The following is a 13804-nucleotide window of genomic DNA, read 5'->3' as shown; positions in this document are numbered from 1 at the left end:
TGATAAGCGTGGCTATCGACGATCGTTTGAAGTACTCGCCTTTGGTTTCATAGTTGCTTGCGCATTTTGACAATTGAGTAGCAGCAGTACTTTCGCTTAGTAAGGAGAAGCTGTACATATATACTTGCATTTCTTACCTCTTTTCTATATCTCAACGGCGAGTACGATATTGCAAGAAGTGTTTGGGTAATACTGTGCATTGATAATAGGCAAGTGAAGGCAATATTTAAATTCGCTTGGTCTTTGATGCCACTTGTGCAATTTACTAATTCAAGTACTCTAGATTTGAGAAAATGTCAGACGCAGAGGAAACAGAGACCGTGTTTGAGATTAAGAAGTTTGGTCTTGACCCGCACCCCCACCCCCCGACGGCCGAGTCAGCGCTAGCTCTTGCAGAGACAATTCTCGAGAGTTTACCAAGCAAGGGATGGAAGCTATCAAAAGACATGCCGGAGCACAAGGCGAGCGTGCACTGGAAGACGATCGACTCTGAGCTTTGGTACTCGCGCTCGACTATCCAGGACGCGACAAAGTACCCGTTCGAGTGGTTCAAGCGAGCGCTTTATGACGAAATCTTTGAGAATATGGTTAGCTACTACGAGATGGTGCGTGAGGCTACCTGCGTTGAAGAGAAGAAAGGCTGGAAGGGGTACAGACTGACGTATCTCTTGCCGCCACCATTCGCCGAGCGAGACATCGCGACATGGCTATACACGTACACACCAGAGGATCGAGAGGACGAGTTCACCGTGATTGCCCTTCCGGCAGACTATGAGCTGCAAGATGAGGCGAATACCAGAGGCGTCTACTCGTTTGTCCACAAAGTGCGCAAGCTCGATGATGATAAGATAGAATGGCTTATGGCGCAGACGGTAAGTTGATGTGTTCTTTTAACAAATTTGGAATAAGTCGTATCTGACCTTGACTATGCACAGAGCGACATGCGTGGTAACCTCCCACGCTGGGTTCAAAACTATTCCATCCCCGGCGTTCTGCTTGGCGATATCCCAGTCATTTTGAAGTGGATGGAAGACCAATACGGGGAGAAAGAGTCACAAGAGCCAGAGGAGACGTCTTAAGATTCTCGACCTTGGCATACTCTTTACGTTTAGTGTATCTATGACTCTGATATAGTCTTTAAGATTCTTGTTGTATATTTATAGCGCATTTACGATGCAATTGGATTATATTCTCATATTACAATGCCGGAGATAAACCAAATTTCTACTTATCAGCTTAATTAACTCTGTACCTTGAAACTCTATTTGAAAGCGAGAGCGCATGCACGACCACGTCGCCGCTCGAAATCTCTGTTGTAGCCGGAGATCTAGAGTCGATTTGTTCAGCTAAATACATATTCTTTGAGCAATTGGCGTTCAACTTGAGAATAACTACAGCAAGATGACGAGCGAAGGCGACTTTTATACAATCAAAGAGTTTACTCTCAATCCCGTTCCACATCCACCCAGTGCGGAGTCGACGTTGGCGCTGGTGAAGGATATCATCGCAACGATTCCTGACGGATGGAAGTTCACAAAAGGCGGTGCAAATTTTGAGACAAAGGTCTATTACAAGTATATCGGGCCGGAGCTGTGGTATGCGCGAACTACTATACACGATGGCAGCAAACATCCGTATGAGTGGTTCAAGCGCACGCTGTACCAGGATCTGTTCAAGAACATGATGGGCTACTTCGATGTGATCAAAGAGTACAAGCTGTCGGTAGAGCAGGAACAGGGATGGCAGGGATATAATCTCAAGTACACGCTACCTGCTCCGTTTGCTCAGCGCGACCTGGCAACGTGGTTACTGCCAATCATGCCCGAGGAAGACAAAGATGAATTCTATGTGGTCGCGATGCCGGCCGATATCCCGCTTCCAGAGGACGCGACCACGCGAGGAGTTTACGCCTTTTTCCACCGCGTGAGAAAGCTCGAGAACGGAGACGTGGAGTGGACTTTGGGAACTACGGTATGTGCTGCTCTAATTACAATTGCCTTTAGCTGCTATGTACTATGATCTAACTGGCTGGCTCGCGGGTTTCTAGAGTGATATGAAGGGAAATCTGCCACGGTGGGTGCAGAACCTATCAGTGCCAGGGCTGCTGGTAAGCGACGTGCAGACGTTTGTGGATTGGATGGAGGACAACTACAAGCCAATAATAGTGCCCGAAGGAGAGCAGACGGAGGAGACCTGAGTGTGTTGCCAAGGTAGGTGTGATAAGACAATTGATAGAAAGATAACTTGAGCTGTTTTGTGTGGAAACTCGCGTATGATTGAATTGGAGACAAGAATGCGTGTAACTAAAGCGAAGACGAGTGCATCAGATTCGCGTCGCAACGCGATAGGGCAGAGCCTAGGACTGCGACGTCATAGACCGCGAACCGCAGCTGATAAGCACCAGGATCGCGATCGGGCAGGCTCGTTTAGGCATGCGGACAACAACGCAGCGCGCACCCACCAGCACACGACCGGCTCGACGGCTGTTTGTTCTGTTTGCGCAGCGGGCACAGCCAGCCGGGGGCCGGTTGATAGCAGGGCCTGGGGCGGGTGTGGGACTGGACCGGAAGGATGGCTGCCGACGGTGCGTTGGCCCACGAAAGCGGCTTAGTGCGGCTGAGAAATTGCCGAATTGGGCCAGTTGGGAGTTTCGGTTTGTTGATGGCCAAACTCCCAACTGGACCGACTCACCCCGGCCTGCCCCTCTTCTCCCCGGCCTCTCCTCCATCCTCTCTCTCTACCAGACCTTCCTAGCGCTTTTCACTACCTCTCTAGACATACAGCAGTAGGTATCTGATTTTCATTATATATATATTTTACTGTCTCTGCCTCCGTCCCCTTCCCGGTCCTCGTCAGCCCGCATCATATCCTTATCTGGCGCGAACAGCCCGCTTCCAATAATAGACTCATCCAAACACACCCGACGCAGCCTCGGTATCCGCAACACCCGCTCCTTCCGACTCTCTCTACCTTCCATCAACATCCCTGATCTACTCCGTGCTTGATCGCTACATCGCAAATGGCATTCTTTAATCGCTTCTTCTCTTTCGCTTCTGGATCGGCGCCTGTGCCGGCAGTCAGCATCTCTGCCGGCGCGTCTCCCTCCGCGGAGAATGACTCTTTCAACGACTTTGTGATCATCAACCTCCAGGACGCCGAGACTATTGAGGCCGCGGCCGGACACGTCGTTGTTGACTCGTCTGCTTCTCTATCTGAGCAAACAAAGGATTCTGGCGATGCCGACGAGCATACTGCCTCCTCTGTCGCGTCGCAGGGGTTCGACGACGAGTATGTCGGGCTTCAAGTTCGCCGACTCACCTATGCTGAGGCGTTCCGACAGGGTCTTCCTCCATCTGGCTACAAGACCTACAGAATGCTTTGCGCTGAGCGAGACTTCCGCGGATCAAAGCGATCAATGGCACCTTCTCACGTCGCGTCGGCCGGATCATCATCGACTACCATTGATCGATCCAGCCGCAAGGTTGAGTTGAAGATGCTTGATCTTGGCGCGGGCGCGTGGCAGACAAACTCCATGGTTGGTGTGGATGAATTAGACCAGGAGCGTCTTTTGTTTGCCGATCGTAAAGCGTTCACCGAGCGTCGTCGGGAGAAATCGCATAGCTTGGACAAGCGCGCGCGTCTTCGCGCGACGGGTGCCATCTAAGGATGAGCTATAAGCAGCTCTGTTAAATACCAGTGGGGAAGCACTGCTTTTAGTGATATGATCGCGCCGGAGCTGGTATGAAGCGAGCTGTGCTGAGGTTTGAGATCAACTATGACTTTCGAGCGTATATCTCTTTAAGTTTCAGTTTTATATGCTCATTCCTTGTTTATTTTCGTGCAAGCAACTGTATTATTAGCGTTACATATTGCTCGTTTTTCTTTTGACTTGACTTGACTTGCGTTGTATCGTCTGCGTGTTTGCTTGTTTGCGTGCTTTTATTTTGGTCGTTCAGTTTTCATTATTCGGAGGTTATGGGTATATGACGGCACGGCGAATTGGGTTTTATCATCATCAATCAGTATCAGTTTTGTCTGCAGTATTTGCTTTTGTCTTGCAGTCAGTCGACGCGTTTTCAACTTCCGACTTTTTGTGTATTGTTTTTCTGTTTCATTGACTTCTATGTCAGGTATTCGTTAATTATATATTCTATCAAATCCATTCGTGGATCAACATAAGCCTCGTAAACTCATCATCAGTCCCGTTAAACGCCCACGCCCAATATCAAATGCGCTTCATCTTAATCACCGTCCTCCCCATACTATCAACCCATGAGACATCAGTCCTCGTCAGCCTTCTATCGCTCATAATCAGCAACAACACCCAGATATGCACAACCACCTTCCCAAAGCAATAAAACCGCACAACGTCCCCATCTGAGCGACAGTTACTATCGTCAACCACCATGCGCACCCATCCGATACGCCCGGTCTTGATCACTTTCGTGACGCCGTTCCAGAAGCGGAGTTTCTCGTCTGCGTTCCAGGGCGAGACGTCGATTCGCCAATAGCCTCGCTCACAAGGCTGAGGCGGCCATTCCGCGTCTAGATTCTCATCTGACGAGATGCGAGCGAGCTCTGTGTCTTTCATCATTCGCTTGGTACGGACACATGTCGCGCACGGGGCGTAGTAGTTTGATTTTCTGAATGCCATCTTTAGCTGCTTTTCCAACGTGTTTGTCAGGATACCATCAGTGAGCTTTCCGCGACGAGCGATTTGGATTTTCCCGTCCTTTTCACTTCTCCTTCGTTCATGGTCGGCGCGTAAAGAGGTAGCAGCAAACTCTCCAGCTTCAGCACCGTCGTCGTCTACCTCGCTTTCAGGCTCTTCTGCGACAGCGGTCGACGATCTGTCAACAAAACCCACATGGTAAGCTTCCTTGCTCGACAACGGGCCTAGAAGATCATACAGCGTCAAAGTCGCGTTGAACACTGGATACCGTTCTGGGAACCTATCCGGAGAAGAGTATGTAGACGACTGACTTGGGTACTCGTGCAGAAGGGTCTCGGCACTTGTGGGAGGAGCCGGGAGGGAGATCAACGACCCAGGACGAGGAATTTTGCGGTTTCTCAAAGCCGAAGACTTAGGAGGTGGTGTGCAAAACTTGAGACTGTTCGCGACATTGATGGATGACTGGAGATCAGCTTCGGTAGATGCAGACTCTGTCTTTTCAGACCTGCGCGTCTGATCTAAAACTGCGCGACCTGCTCCGGAAAAAGGCGGAGAACTCTCTAAGAGTGTAATTATGTTGCACTTTAAGACTCCTGGAGCATCAGTGGTGACCTCTACCGAGTCTGGAACAAATTTGGGGACAGTATTGGACGCGTTCGACGAGTGATCCCTGCTTTCTGATTTTCGAGGTACAGCCGCAGTAGACTCCGCGCCTATAAATGAAGGAACTGCAATGTCCTCAATAGTAGACTCTGTACTCTTTCCCGAGGCTGTAGCAATACCTTCAACATCCGTGCTCTCGGCCTTATCTGATCCTTTGAGAGCCGGGTTCGCGTGCACGACGATGTCGACAGTCGCACGGTGGAGGAAATGCCGCTGCGCAGCTTGAAAATTCGTAGAGGCGACTGCTAAACGCTCATTTCTCTGCCTCGAAGAAGTACACAGAAAGGTCTGTTGGGAGTGGATAATTATCTGGTCTTTGCTTTGCGACGAAGATGCGTCGTTTGAGGTGCCCCAAAGATCTGCTTGACGCGAATGAAGCGAAGTTGAGGACGAGGTGTGTTGAGTAGTATACGCATCGCAGTCCAGCCGTTGCTTCTTGCGTGATAGAACGCTATGAATCTGTCGAAATTCAACAAGAGGCTGTTGACTGTCTTCGAGAGTAGACACTGTCGAGTCAGACGATATCTGAGGGCGAACGCGTTTACTTTCAAAGAGCGATGGTGAGACGCGATCGGTCTGGACGGTGGCAGATCGCGTGCAGAAAGCAATGGCGGTGTCAGTGAGACTCATTGCAATAGAGATCTGTGCATCATAACAGCGGGTCCAGAAATATCTGCATGGTGTTGTTCAGATACCATTCACAGTATCTCTTCCTAGTTCAGATAATTCTGCTACCCCATCGGAGATCACAGAACAACTCACACCAGTCACACGCTAATCACATTAAGGCCATCTCTGACCTGATTACATAACCTCAGCCGCAGCCATTTAAAAACTGTAAACCAAGTTAAAAGCGGTGCTTCTGAGAGGCGAAAAAAGTTACGGATAGTCATCTTTTCTGCTTCCTCCACGCCGCCGGTAGAAAATCTTCTTTGTTTCTTTTACAGAAGAAGGATTCGAAGTCTTCTTCTTTCGCTTTATATTCAGAAGTATATGTTTGTGAGCTCGTCTTTCAGGCCTCTCACTCGACTGCTTTCCTCGCCCCGGCTCTTATCCCGTTTCTCCCAATCCACATCCACAATGACTCAGTCCACGAGCATGGCGGCCACCGACTTCAAGAGTGAGTACAGCAGCTCTGGCGCACCTCTGCGAGCTAGATCGTGGGTTTTACTGTACTAGACCTGTGCTGACGACGTTTATTTTGCTCGGATTAGGTGACACAGTCACCACGCCCACAGAATCAATGCTGCAGGCAATGCTCACCGCAACCCACGGCGACGACGTCTACAAAGAAGACAAGACCACCAACGACTTTCAGGAGCGCGTGGCCAAGATGGCTGGCAAACCCGCCAGTCTGTTTGTTGTCTCTGGCACGATGGGCAACCAGATCTGTCTCCGCGCACACCTGCACCAGCCGCCGTACTCGATCCTGTGCGATTACCGCGCCCACGTGTATACCCACGAAGCTGCGGGTCTGGCGATGCTCTCGCAGGCGATGGTGACCCCTGTTCACCCAAGAAAGACTACCTACATCACCGCCAAAGAGATCGAGGAGAACCTGATTTGTGAGTATCCACCAACTCATCTTTTATCTGTGATTTACTAACGGACGTACAGTGGGTGACGACATCCACACTGCCCCGACGCGAGTGATCTCGCTCGAAAACACGTTGGGCGGCACGATCATGCCTATCGAAGAAATTGCCAAAATCTCAGCTTTGGCCAAGAAGCACAACCTCAAGCTCCATCTCGACGGTGCCCGTCTCTGGAACGCCTCGGCCGAGACCGGCATCCCCATCTCAGAGTACGGCAAGTACTTTGACTCGATGTCGCTGTGCATGTCCAAGGGCGTCGGCGCCCCCGTCGGGACCGTCATCGTCGGAGAACCAGACTTTATCCAGACTGCCAATTGGTTCCGTAAGCAGCTCGGAGGTGGTATCAGACAGGCTGGCCTGCTGGCTGCCGCCGCTGACGTTGCGCTCACTGAGAATTACCCCGAGAAGCTCAAGCTCACGCACGAGACCACCAAGAAGCTCGCCAGCGAGCTGCACGAGGAGATGGGTTTGGAGTTCCAGATCCCGGTGGAGACCAACTTTATCTTTTTGGATCTCGAAAAGGCAGAAATCGATCCCGCCGTGTTCATCGAGGAGGGCGACAAGCTCGGAATCACCGTCGTCGGCGCGCGCATCGCGATCCACCACCAGACTTCGGTGGATGCTATAGAAAAGCTGAAGCAGGCTTTGCGAAATGCGATCAAGATCTCCAAGGATAGACCGATCGAGAAGCCGGAGGGATCGCTCAAGTATGGTGTTTACGATAAGATGTAGACGATTCTGTTGGATTATTTTTCGCTATAGAGGAAGATGGCTTTGGATACAGGGAGTGTTTGGTTTATCGAGTGTTTATTAACATAATATATAATACTGTACACAAAATTTCGCAAATCTGTACAAAATCAAACCACTGATTTTTCCCAATGTAATGATCCCGCATAACTCAAGCACAGAAAAACACACACAAAAAAACGGAAATGAAATGGAGGAAAAGAGATATAAAAATAAAGCAAGTAAGCAAAATGAAGAACGGCAAAAAATATAAAAGCGTGATTTGACCAAAGAGAAATAGTACAGCTCGCGGTCGTGTCTATAATATGTAGTCTATAGTTTTGCTTCCGTTGCAGACCATTTCAAGAAATCAAAATATGTGTTCTGAACGCGCCTACCACGGTAACCACTTTCGGCTTTTAGTCTGCAGCGAGGCAGAGAGTTTCTGGAAATGCTCCATCTCAGCAAAGCAGTCACGTCCCCATTCGCAGCCGGCCATGTTGACGACAAAGTCGCGGTCTTTTTCGTCGTAGAAAATGCGGGGGTCGCCAGCTTGCTCTGCGCACGCGCCGGGTGGGAAGGAGTTGATTAGGCGTTGGGGGATGAAGGAGACGCCACTCCTTATCCATGCTTGGTTGGAGTACATGTGTTCCTGTGAAAAGTCAGCTATCGAATCTCAGATCATGGAAAGTTCGGGTAGACTCACCAAGGCATCTTGCTCTTTGTGCTCCCACTGCATGTGACGTTGCTCGTAAAAGACGGGATCCCACCATATATCAAGCAGGAAATCAGTCCATTCGCTTCTCCGAACGAAGAAACTGCCAAGGTTGAACCCACCACAATCTTGCGGCACGACAAGATTGATGTCATGGTGATTCTCAACGTGAGGAAGGCTGACGGGCAGGTTCAAGGGATTATAGACCGACAAGTTTCGGTAGGTGTTGTTTTCAATTTTGTTGAAAACATGACGTTCGAGAGAGATATCGGGTTCCATGATGTAGGTGTGCAGGTCGAGCCACCAGAACCATTCAGCTTTTGGGTATTGCTTCATTGTTGAGCGGATGACGTCGACTTTCTCCCACGATTCTCGCCATTCGTGCGCATACCGCTTCTTTATCGACATATCCTGAATCGCGAGATCGTAGCCATGGCGATCAGCGTACGCCTTTTTGTTTGCAATACTTGTCCGCTCGACAGCCCACTCCTTTGCGCCCTTCCATTGCCGGACACCGCCACCTTGATTCACTGCGAGGATGATGACGAATCTGCTCGAGCCCCATCTGAATTTGGGCAGCAGTGGAAGTCCCGTGTCTGAAACAAAGTGGTAGAGGATCAGGAACGCCAGGAGCATGACAATGACGCGGCGACGGGCGACGGTCTGCCTTAGACGGGTTGTGAACCTGCGCAAGCGGTAGAAAGACCTCGAGGCGGGTGATGCCGGGGAGAATCCGTAGTCGTCCTTGTCCTTCATTATCGGATATGGACGCACAGCAGGATAGGGATGAACGGGAGGAGGGGTCGAGATGAGAGAGTAGCGAGGTGGGGATCTAAAAAAAGGTCCTGCTGCAAATGAGGTGTACTCGCGTTATCAGATGGGCCAGGTGGACACGCGCGATACAACGGTCGACGCAGACAGCAAGCAAGCAGAAAAGCTAGACTAGGTAGGTGTCTACTGAGAGGGATTGATGGAGAGGAAGAGAGCAGGCTGGAGGAGGAAGAGAGCAGAGAGCGGATCCCGCGTCATAGGCCGTTCTGTTATTGTTTTGTTAATGAACGGTGAGCTCGCTCCTTTGGCTGGGCGTGATTCCCTAACCCGGAAGGCACCAGGCCGGATAATAATAGCTCGCAGACCAGGTCCGGGAGCGGTTCAGAGGCTGCGTCTGCGGGCAGAACTCGGGCTCGAAACGGGCAGGGCCGTACACAAACGGGCAGGGTTGATGCAGGGATCTGAATGCGGTTGTTGGCTGTTCTGGTGCTGTTGCTGATGGGTTGCTGTTGCTGTTGCTGTTGCTGGTGTGTCTCCTACGTCTACTACGCCAGGGATGAGCTATTTCCTCACCATCACGCTACATACCAGATACATACAATGCTCTATATTATCGACTTGCTTGCCCGCTACTCTCTCTCCTCTCAGCTGTGCAGTTGCAAGAGGTATCGCTGTGCTGTGATAGTGCGGGCTGGCTGAGTGCTCCTTCAGGACGCAGACCACCAGCAATCATCTCGTCCAGCTATCACACTGCGTCAGAGATGCATCCGTCATCTGCCTGCAGGACCAACGAACAACCATAAACATCCTCTCGCTTTCTGCATCCGCGCTCCGTGTTCAGCCATCACCCGTTGCGAGGATGATCACCCACTGTCACAGTCTGCACCCGCACCCGCACCCGCGTTCAGCTAAACAGCCAGATCTTCTACGAAATGAATGATTTACAGCGAGCAGTACTTATTCAGATGTCTTTATTCACTAGATTCTAATGAACAAATCCGGCTCGAGCCAAAACGGGCCTCAGGAAAGCCCATCTCAACCCAGCCCCTCTGTCAAACACATCCCCTTTCTTCTCTTTCCTTCCTGCTTCAAACAGCAGCTGTACAAATGTTGTAGGCTTCCAAAAATTCCCTAAACATCCGAAGACATTCAGGAGCGGTCATTGGTTAAAGTTTTCAACCAGCAAATACAAGATCTCGGACGAATCCTCATTAATACTTGTAATGCCCTAGCATAAGAATGAAGAAAAAAAAGAGAAAAAAGAAATCCAAAAGGAACTGGCGCGCGCTCGTATATATACACTTGGGTCTGTGGTTAGGGTTGATGCTAGGGCTTAACCCTATGTCCTACCAACAGACGAAGAAGTTTTGTTAACATCACATTGCGTATTAATTGTCTAGGCTATTGCAGATTTCAATGATCTCTGAGGAAGATTTTGGGAGACGTGCTGGTTTGGGTCGAGAGCTGCTGTGTTTTATCAGGGCAGCGGGACTATATCTCACTTTTTCCCGTCGTCGGGATCTTCAAAGTAAAACGCGCACGACAGATCCCGCGTAAGATACGCAACCGCTTATCGACATCCGAGCAAGGGCCTTAAGATTCCAGTTATATACCCAACTACGACTTGCGAATAGAGTGCAGCGCTTAGTTTGCAACTGTAGGTACAGACGAGCGACGAGGAGTACATCTCACGCGACATTCTCGAGCCTGATAAGAAAGAACTTTCAGTGTAGCTTTTGGGGAGATCTTCGGTGGGCTCGGTAAAGTCTTATCAAATACGTCGACGCTGGAGCAAGCGCGTCGGTCTTTTACGCCTGGCACAAAAGCAATAAACAACGTATATAAAACAGATCATCGGTCTATTCAAATAGCATCTTTATTTGCAATCACAGTTAGAAAGCACCGAACAAGACCAGCATCTGAAGAGCGGCGGCGATAACGGCCAACGCTAGCAAGCGAATACGAGATAGACTTCCGAGAACGCAAGAGCGTCGACGCCTTCAGCCATAATCCTCTCCATCCTAGCTGACTGGCCATCAGACAAAGCAACCCTCGACACTGCCATTCGCCTGCACTCACACCATGTCTGCGATATAAGCCGGGAAGATGAGCAACAGAGCATCTGAATACCGCTCCTCAAAGCGACACTCGCCGTCGTCCTACGGCGGACATAGCGGCTTCCCGCAAGACTCCTCTGCTGGGTTCTCGCCGCCAGACTCGGACGACTCGGACACCCTCTCACCGCCCATTCAGCAAAAGAAGTCATGGCTCGGTGGCTTTCTATCGAAGCAGCAACAGCTTGAAGAAAAGCAGCAAAGCGATAAAGACAAAGCCTCGTCTCTATATTCCAGTAATGGACCTCCCTCGCCGCCTGCATCGGTTCGCTCGTCGACCTCAACCCTGCGCATGAACGTCAACCAACGAAGCGGCAGTTTTGCAAGCCTAAGCCGTCCATCCCGAACTTTGGATCGGAGAGACTCGTACGCTGAAAGCCGTGCAACCTCACCCACATCCTCTATCGCGTCCGCGGCCTCAACAATTACCACTAGCACCTCCGCCCCTAGCAGCAGCTCATGGTCTCTCTTCTCTCGCCAGTCCAAAAGCAAACCGAACAAGGAGAACTCGGCGTATCCGGATGTCGTGTCACAGTCATTTGCGCAGAAGCAACGCCGTCGCGACGCCGACGACGTGAGTATCATGACCTCGGACACGGTACTCGTCAACCCGGGCCCTCCTCGCACGCCGATGGCGACGCCCAACAGTTCCCGCAAGCTCCCGCGAAACTCATCCGTCGCTTCATTTTCTGATGACGGCGGCAGTTATTTCCCAAACAATAGCAACGGATCGACTACGAATCTGAACGGCTACGACATCTACAAGGGCACTCCTGCCGGGAGAAAGCTGGCACGTGGCGAAAAGGCCATGGAGACGGGCTCGATACGAACGATCGAAACTATAGGGAAACCAAAGACTGTTGTCAAAAAGACTAGCGCGAAGGAGCGTCCGATTATCACTCCCGAGATGATGAAAGCAGATCTTCCACCGATGGTCGAGGACATCAAGAAAAAGAAGAAGAGCAAGAAGAGCAAGGAGAACCAATTCAGTTATCCCAACCTTGTCACGCCGAAGCTCGAAGATTGTCTCGAGACTGAAAAAGCCCGCGGTCCGCTGTGGAGCTCCCTGAGCGACAAGATGTCGAAACTCTTATCAGACGCAAAGGCACAGAATCAGGACTCACATTTTCGACTGCATATCACTCCACCAAAGACTTTCCGGAAAGCTGTCGCTATCGGCGTTCATGGATACTTTCCACACAAAATGGTCCGCAGCGTTATCGGTCAGCCTACTGGAACGTCATCCAAGTTTGCCAACGAGGCCGCTGACGCTATCGAAAGATGGGCGACGGCGCACGGCATGACTGATTTCTCAGTCACGAAAATTGCATTAGAGCATGAAGGTATCGTCAGCGATCGTATCGAGAACCTTTACCGGATCCTATCAAAACACATGCGCGTGATTCAAGAAGCGGACTACATCATGATTGCAGCGCATTCGCAAGGAACACCCGTCGCGATCCAACTGTTAGCAAAACTGATCGAAGAAGGTCATGTCGACAATAAGACGATCGGAATACTTGCTATGGCCGGAATCTCGCTCGGTCCGTTCTTTGGACTTGACCAGAAATTGCTCATGCGGGCGTACGGCTCGATCGAGAATGACTCCTTGAAAGAGCTTTTCGCGTTTCAAAACCCGAATTGTTTGCAAGGCAGGCGATATATGAGTGGTCTCAGAACAGTGATTCAGCATGGCGTCAAAATCACGTTTGTGGGTTCGGTAAACGACCAGCTTGTTCCGCTGTACTCGTCACTGTGTGCTCACGTAACCCATCCCTACATTTACCGATCCATATTCGTTGACGGGAAAATTCACGCGCCGACCTTCATCATCTCATTCATCGAGCTTCTAGTCAAGCTGCGCAACTTTGGATACACCGACCACGGTATCCTGCGGGACATCAGCGACGCTATGGCCGGTACGCTTACTGGCGGCGGCCACTCTGTTATTTATAACGAGCATGCAGTATATGACCTTGCCATCCGCCAGTCTCTTGAGACGTCCGAGTTGCCGGATATTGCGGTTGCGATTGATGAGGATTTCGAGATCCCGACGCCGATGAATTATAACCCGTATAACTTGCCGTGGAGCGTGCGAGGTTTATTTGAACAGCAGTTTGGTAAGTGCATATTATTACTCAGTTGCTCTGTATTGCAGACTAGTGCTAACATAAAATCCATTCTAGTCCGTGAACAACTCCTGGACGATATGAACAAAGCGTTGGAGAAATTCGACGAATGGGATCCAGACACGAAGCCTCTCAAAGACGTTAAATACAGACTCTCGGCCATCAAGTCTGCAGTCCTGGGTAACGGTAAGCCCGGCTCTGGAATGCCGATGCCAAGGGAGTTGGCGAACGGGGTTGTCCAAGGAGCAGCGTGAGGTCGCCGGCTCGAGGAAATCGGAGATGATCTGAGGTATCAGTAGGTACTTGCTGCATACACTCGGCATCGCGGCGTTTGTTTCCACAATCATTTGCATGAACAATTGCATTCGTTACATAATTTTCATTTGTTTTAATCTGCTTTTTTGCTTTGTATCTCT

General features: G+C 50.4%; 8 protein-coding genes across 8 annotated transcripts; 6 read left to right on the top strand and 2 right to left on the bottom strand.

Moving 5' to 3' along the window:
• Positions 1-46: 46 nt before the first annotated feature.
• On the top strand, positions 47-1235 carry BZA70DRAFT_272505 (uncharacterized protein). The gene is made up of 3 exons (XM_064911667.1): positions 47-209; positions 284-872; positions 936-1235. The coding sequence occupies exons 2-3, from the start codon at positions 294-296 to the stop codon at positions 1077-1079; spliced, it is 723 nt and encodes a 240-aa protein (XP_064770952.1). The 5' UTR covers positions 47-209; positions 284-293; the 3' UTR covers positions 1080-1235.
• Positions 1236-1318: 83 nt separating this feature from the next.
• On the top strand, positions 1319-2277 carry BZA70DRAFT_30172 (uncharacterized protein). Its single transcript, XM_064914724.1, has 2 exons — positions 1319-1971; positions 2048-2277. Exons 1-2 carry the CDS (start codon positions 1402-1404, stop codon positions 2195-2197), a joined length of 720 nt encoding a protein of 239 aa, XP_064770951.1. The 5' UTR covers positions 1319-1401; the 3' UTR covers positions 2198-2277.
• Positions 2278-2873: 596 nt separating this feature from the next.
• Positions 2874-3944, top strand: BZA70DRAFT_30169 (uncharacterized protein). The gene has a single exon (XM_064914723.1). It carries the CDS (start codon positions 3020-3022, stop codon positions 3662-3664), a length of 645 nt encoding a protein of 214 aa, XP_064770950.1. The 5' UTR covers positions 2874-3019; the 3' UTR covers positions 3665-3944.
• Positions 3945-4163: 219 nt separating this feature from the next.
• Positions 4164-6057, bottom strand: BZA70DRAFT_272502 (uncharacterized protein). Its single transcript, XM_064911666.1, has one exon. The coding sequence runs from the start codon at positions 5963-5965 to the stop codon at positions 4226-4228; it is 1740 nt and encodes a 579-aa protein (XP_064770949.1). The 5' UTR covers positions 5966-6057; the 3' UTR covers positions 4164-4225.
• A 167-nt stretch (positions 6058-6224) lies between these two features.
• On the top strand, positions 6225-7719 carry BZA70DRAFT_272501 (pyridoxal phosphate-dependent transferase). Its single transcript, XM_064911665.1, has 2 exons — positions 6225-6900; positions 6953-7719. Exons 1-2 carry the CDS (start codon positions 6579-6581, stop codon positions 7660-7662), a joined length of 1032 nt encoding a protein of 343 aa, XP_064770948.1. The 5' UTR covers positions 6225-6578; the 3' UTR covers positions 7663-7719.
• BZA70DRAFT_272498 (galactosyl transferase GMA12/MNN10 family-domain-containing protein) lies at positions 7720-9421 on the bottom strand. The gene is made up of 2 exons (XM_064911664.1): positions 8366-9421; positions 7720-8311 (listed from the first exon to the last, which is right to left on the bottom strand). Exons 1-2 carry the CDS (start codon positions 9128-9130, stop codon positions 8054-8056), a joined length of 1023 nt encoding a protein of 340 aa, XP_064770947.1. The 5' UTR covers positions 9131-9421; the 3' UTR covers positions 7720-8053.
• A 189-nt stretch (positions 9422-9610) lies between these two features.
• BZA70DRAFT_265245 (uncharacterized protein) lies at positions 9611-10085 on the top strand (the record flags this gene model as incomplete). The annotated part of the gene is made up of 2 exons (XM_064910952.1): positions 9611-9810; positions 9857-10085. 2 exons carry the CDS (start codon positions 9611-9613, stop codon positions 10083-10085), a joined length of 429 nt encoding a protein of 142 aa, XP_064770946.1.
• Positions 10086-12190: 2105 nt separating this feature from the next.
• On the top strand, positions 12191-13642 carry BZA70DRAFT_235621 (uncharacterized protein; the record flags this gene model as incomplete). The annotated part of the gene is made up of 2 exons (XM_064910346.1): positions 12191-13379; positions 13446-13642. 2 exons carry the CDS (start codon positions 12191-12193, stop codon positions 13640-13642), a joined length of 1386 nt encoding a protein of 461 aa, XP_064770945.1.
• Positions 13643-13804: the final 162 nt, after the last annotated feature.

Source organism: Myxozyma melibiosi (assembly GCF_037950935.1).
Source record: "Myxozyma melibiosi strain Phaff 52-87 chromosome Unknown BZA70scaffold_1, whole genome shotgun sequence".
NCBI lineage: Eukaryota > Fungi > Ascomycota > Lipomycetes > Lipomycetales > Lipomycetaceae > Myxozyma > Myxozyma melibiosi.
This window is presented reverse-complemented; position numbering and strand designations above follow the sequence as displayed.

Excerpts from the sequence above, each read along its gene's own strand:
- BZA70DRAFT_272505 (XM_064911667.1), top strand. The coding sequence starts at position 294 with ATGTCAGACGCAGAGGAAACAGAGACCGTGTTTGAGATTAAGAAGTTT. Across the intron at positions 873-935 it reads AATGGCTTATGGCGCAGACG|AGCGACATGCGTGGTAACCT; the intron begins GTAAGTTGATGT and ends GACTATGCACAG.
- BZA70DRAFT_30172 (XM_064914724.1), top strand. The coding sequence starts at position 1,402 with ATGACGAGCGAAGGCGACTTTTATACAATCAAAGAGTTTACTCTCAAT. Across the intron at positions 1,972-2,047 it reads AGTGGACTTTGGGAACTACG|AGTGATATGAAGGGAAATCT; the intron begins GTATGTGCTGCT and ends GCGGGTTTCTAG.
- BZA70DRAFT_30169 (XM_064914723.1), top strand. The coding sequence starts at position 3,020 with ATGGCATTCTTTAATCGCTTCTTCTCTTTCGCTTCTGGATCGGCGCCT.
- BZA70DRAFT_272502 (XM_064911666.1), bottom strand. The coding sequence starts at position 5,965 with ATGAGTCTCACTGACACCGCCATTGCTTTCTGCACGCGATCTGCCACC.
- BZA70DRAFT_272501 (XM_064911665.1), top strand. The coding sequence starts at position 6,579 with ATGCTGCAGGCAATGCTCACCGCAACCCACGGCGACGACGTCTACAAA. Across the intron at positions 6,901-6,952 it reads GATCGAGGAGAACCTGATTT|TGGGTGACGACATCCACACT; the intron begins GTGAGTATCCAC and ends ACGGACGTACAG.
- BZA70DRAFT_272498 (XM_064911664.1), bottom strand. The coding sequence starts at position 9,130 with ATGAAGGACAAGGACGACTACGGATTCTCCCCGGCATCACCCGCCTCG. Across the intron at positions 8,312-8,365 it reads ACAAAGAGCAAGATGCCTTG|GAACACATGTACTCCAACCA; the intron begins GTGAGTCTACCC and ends GACTTTTCACAG.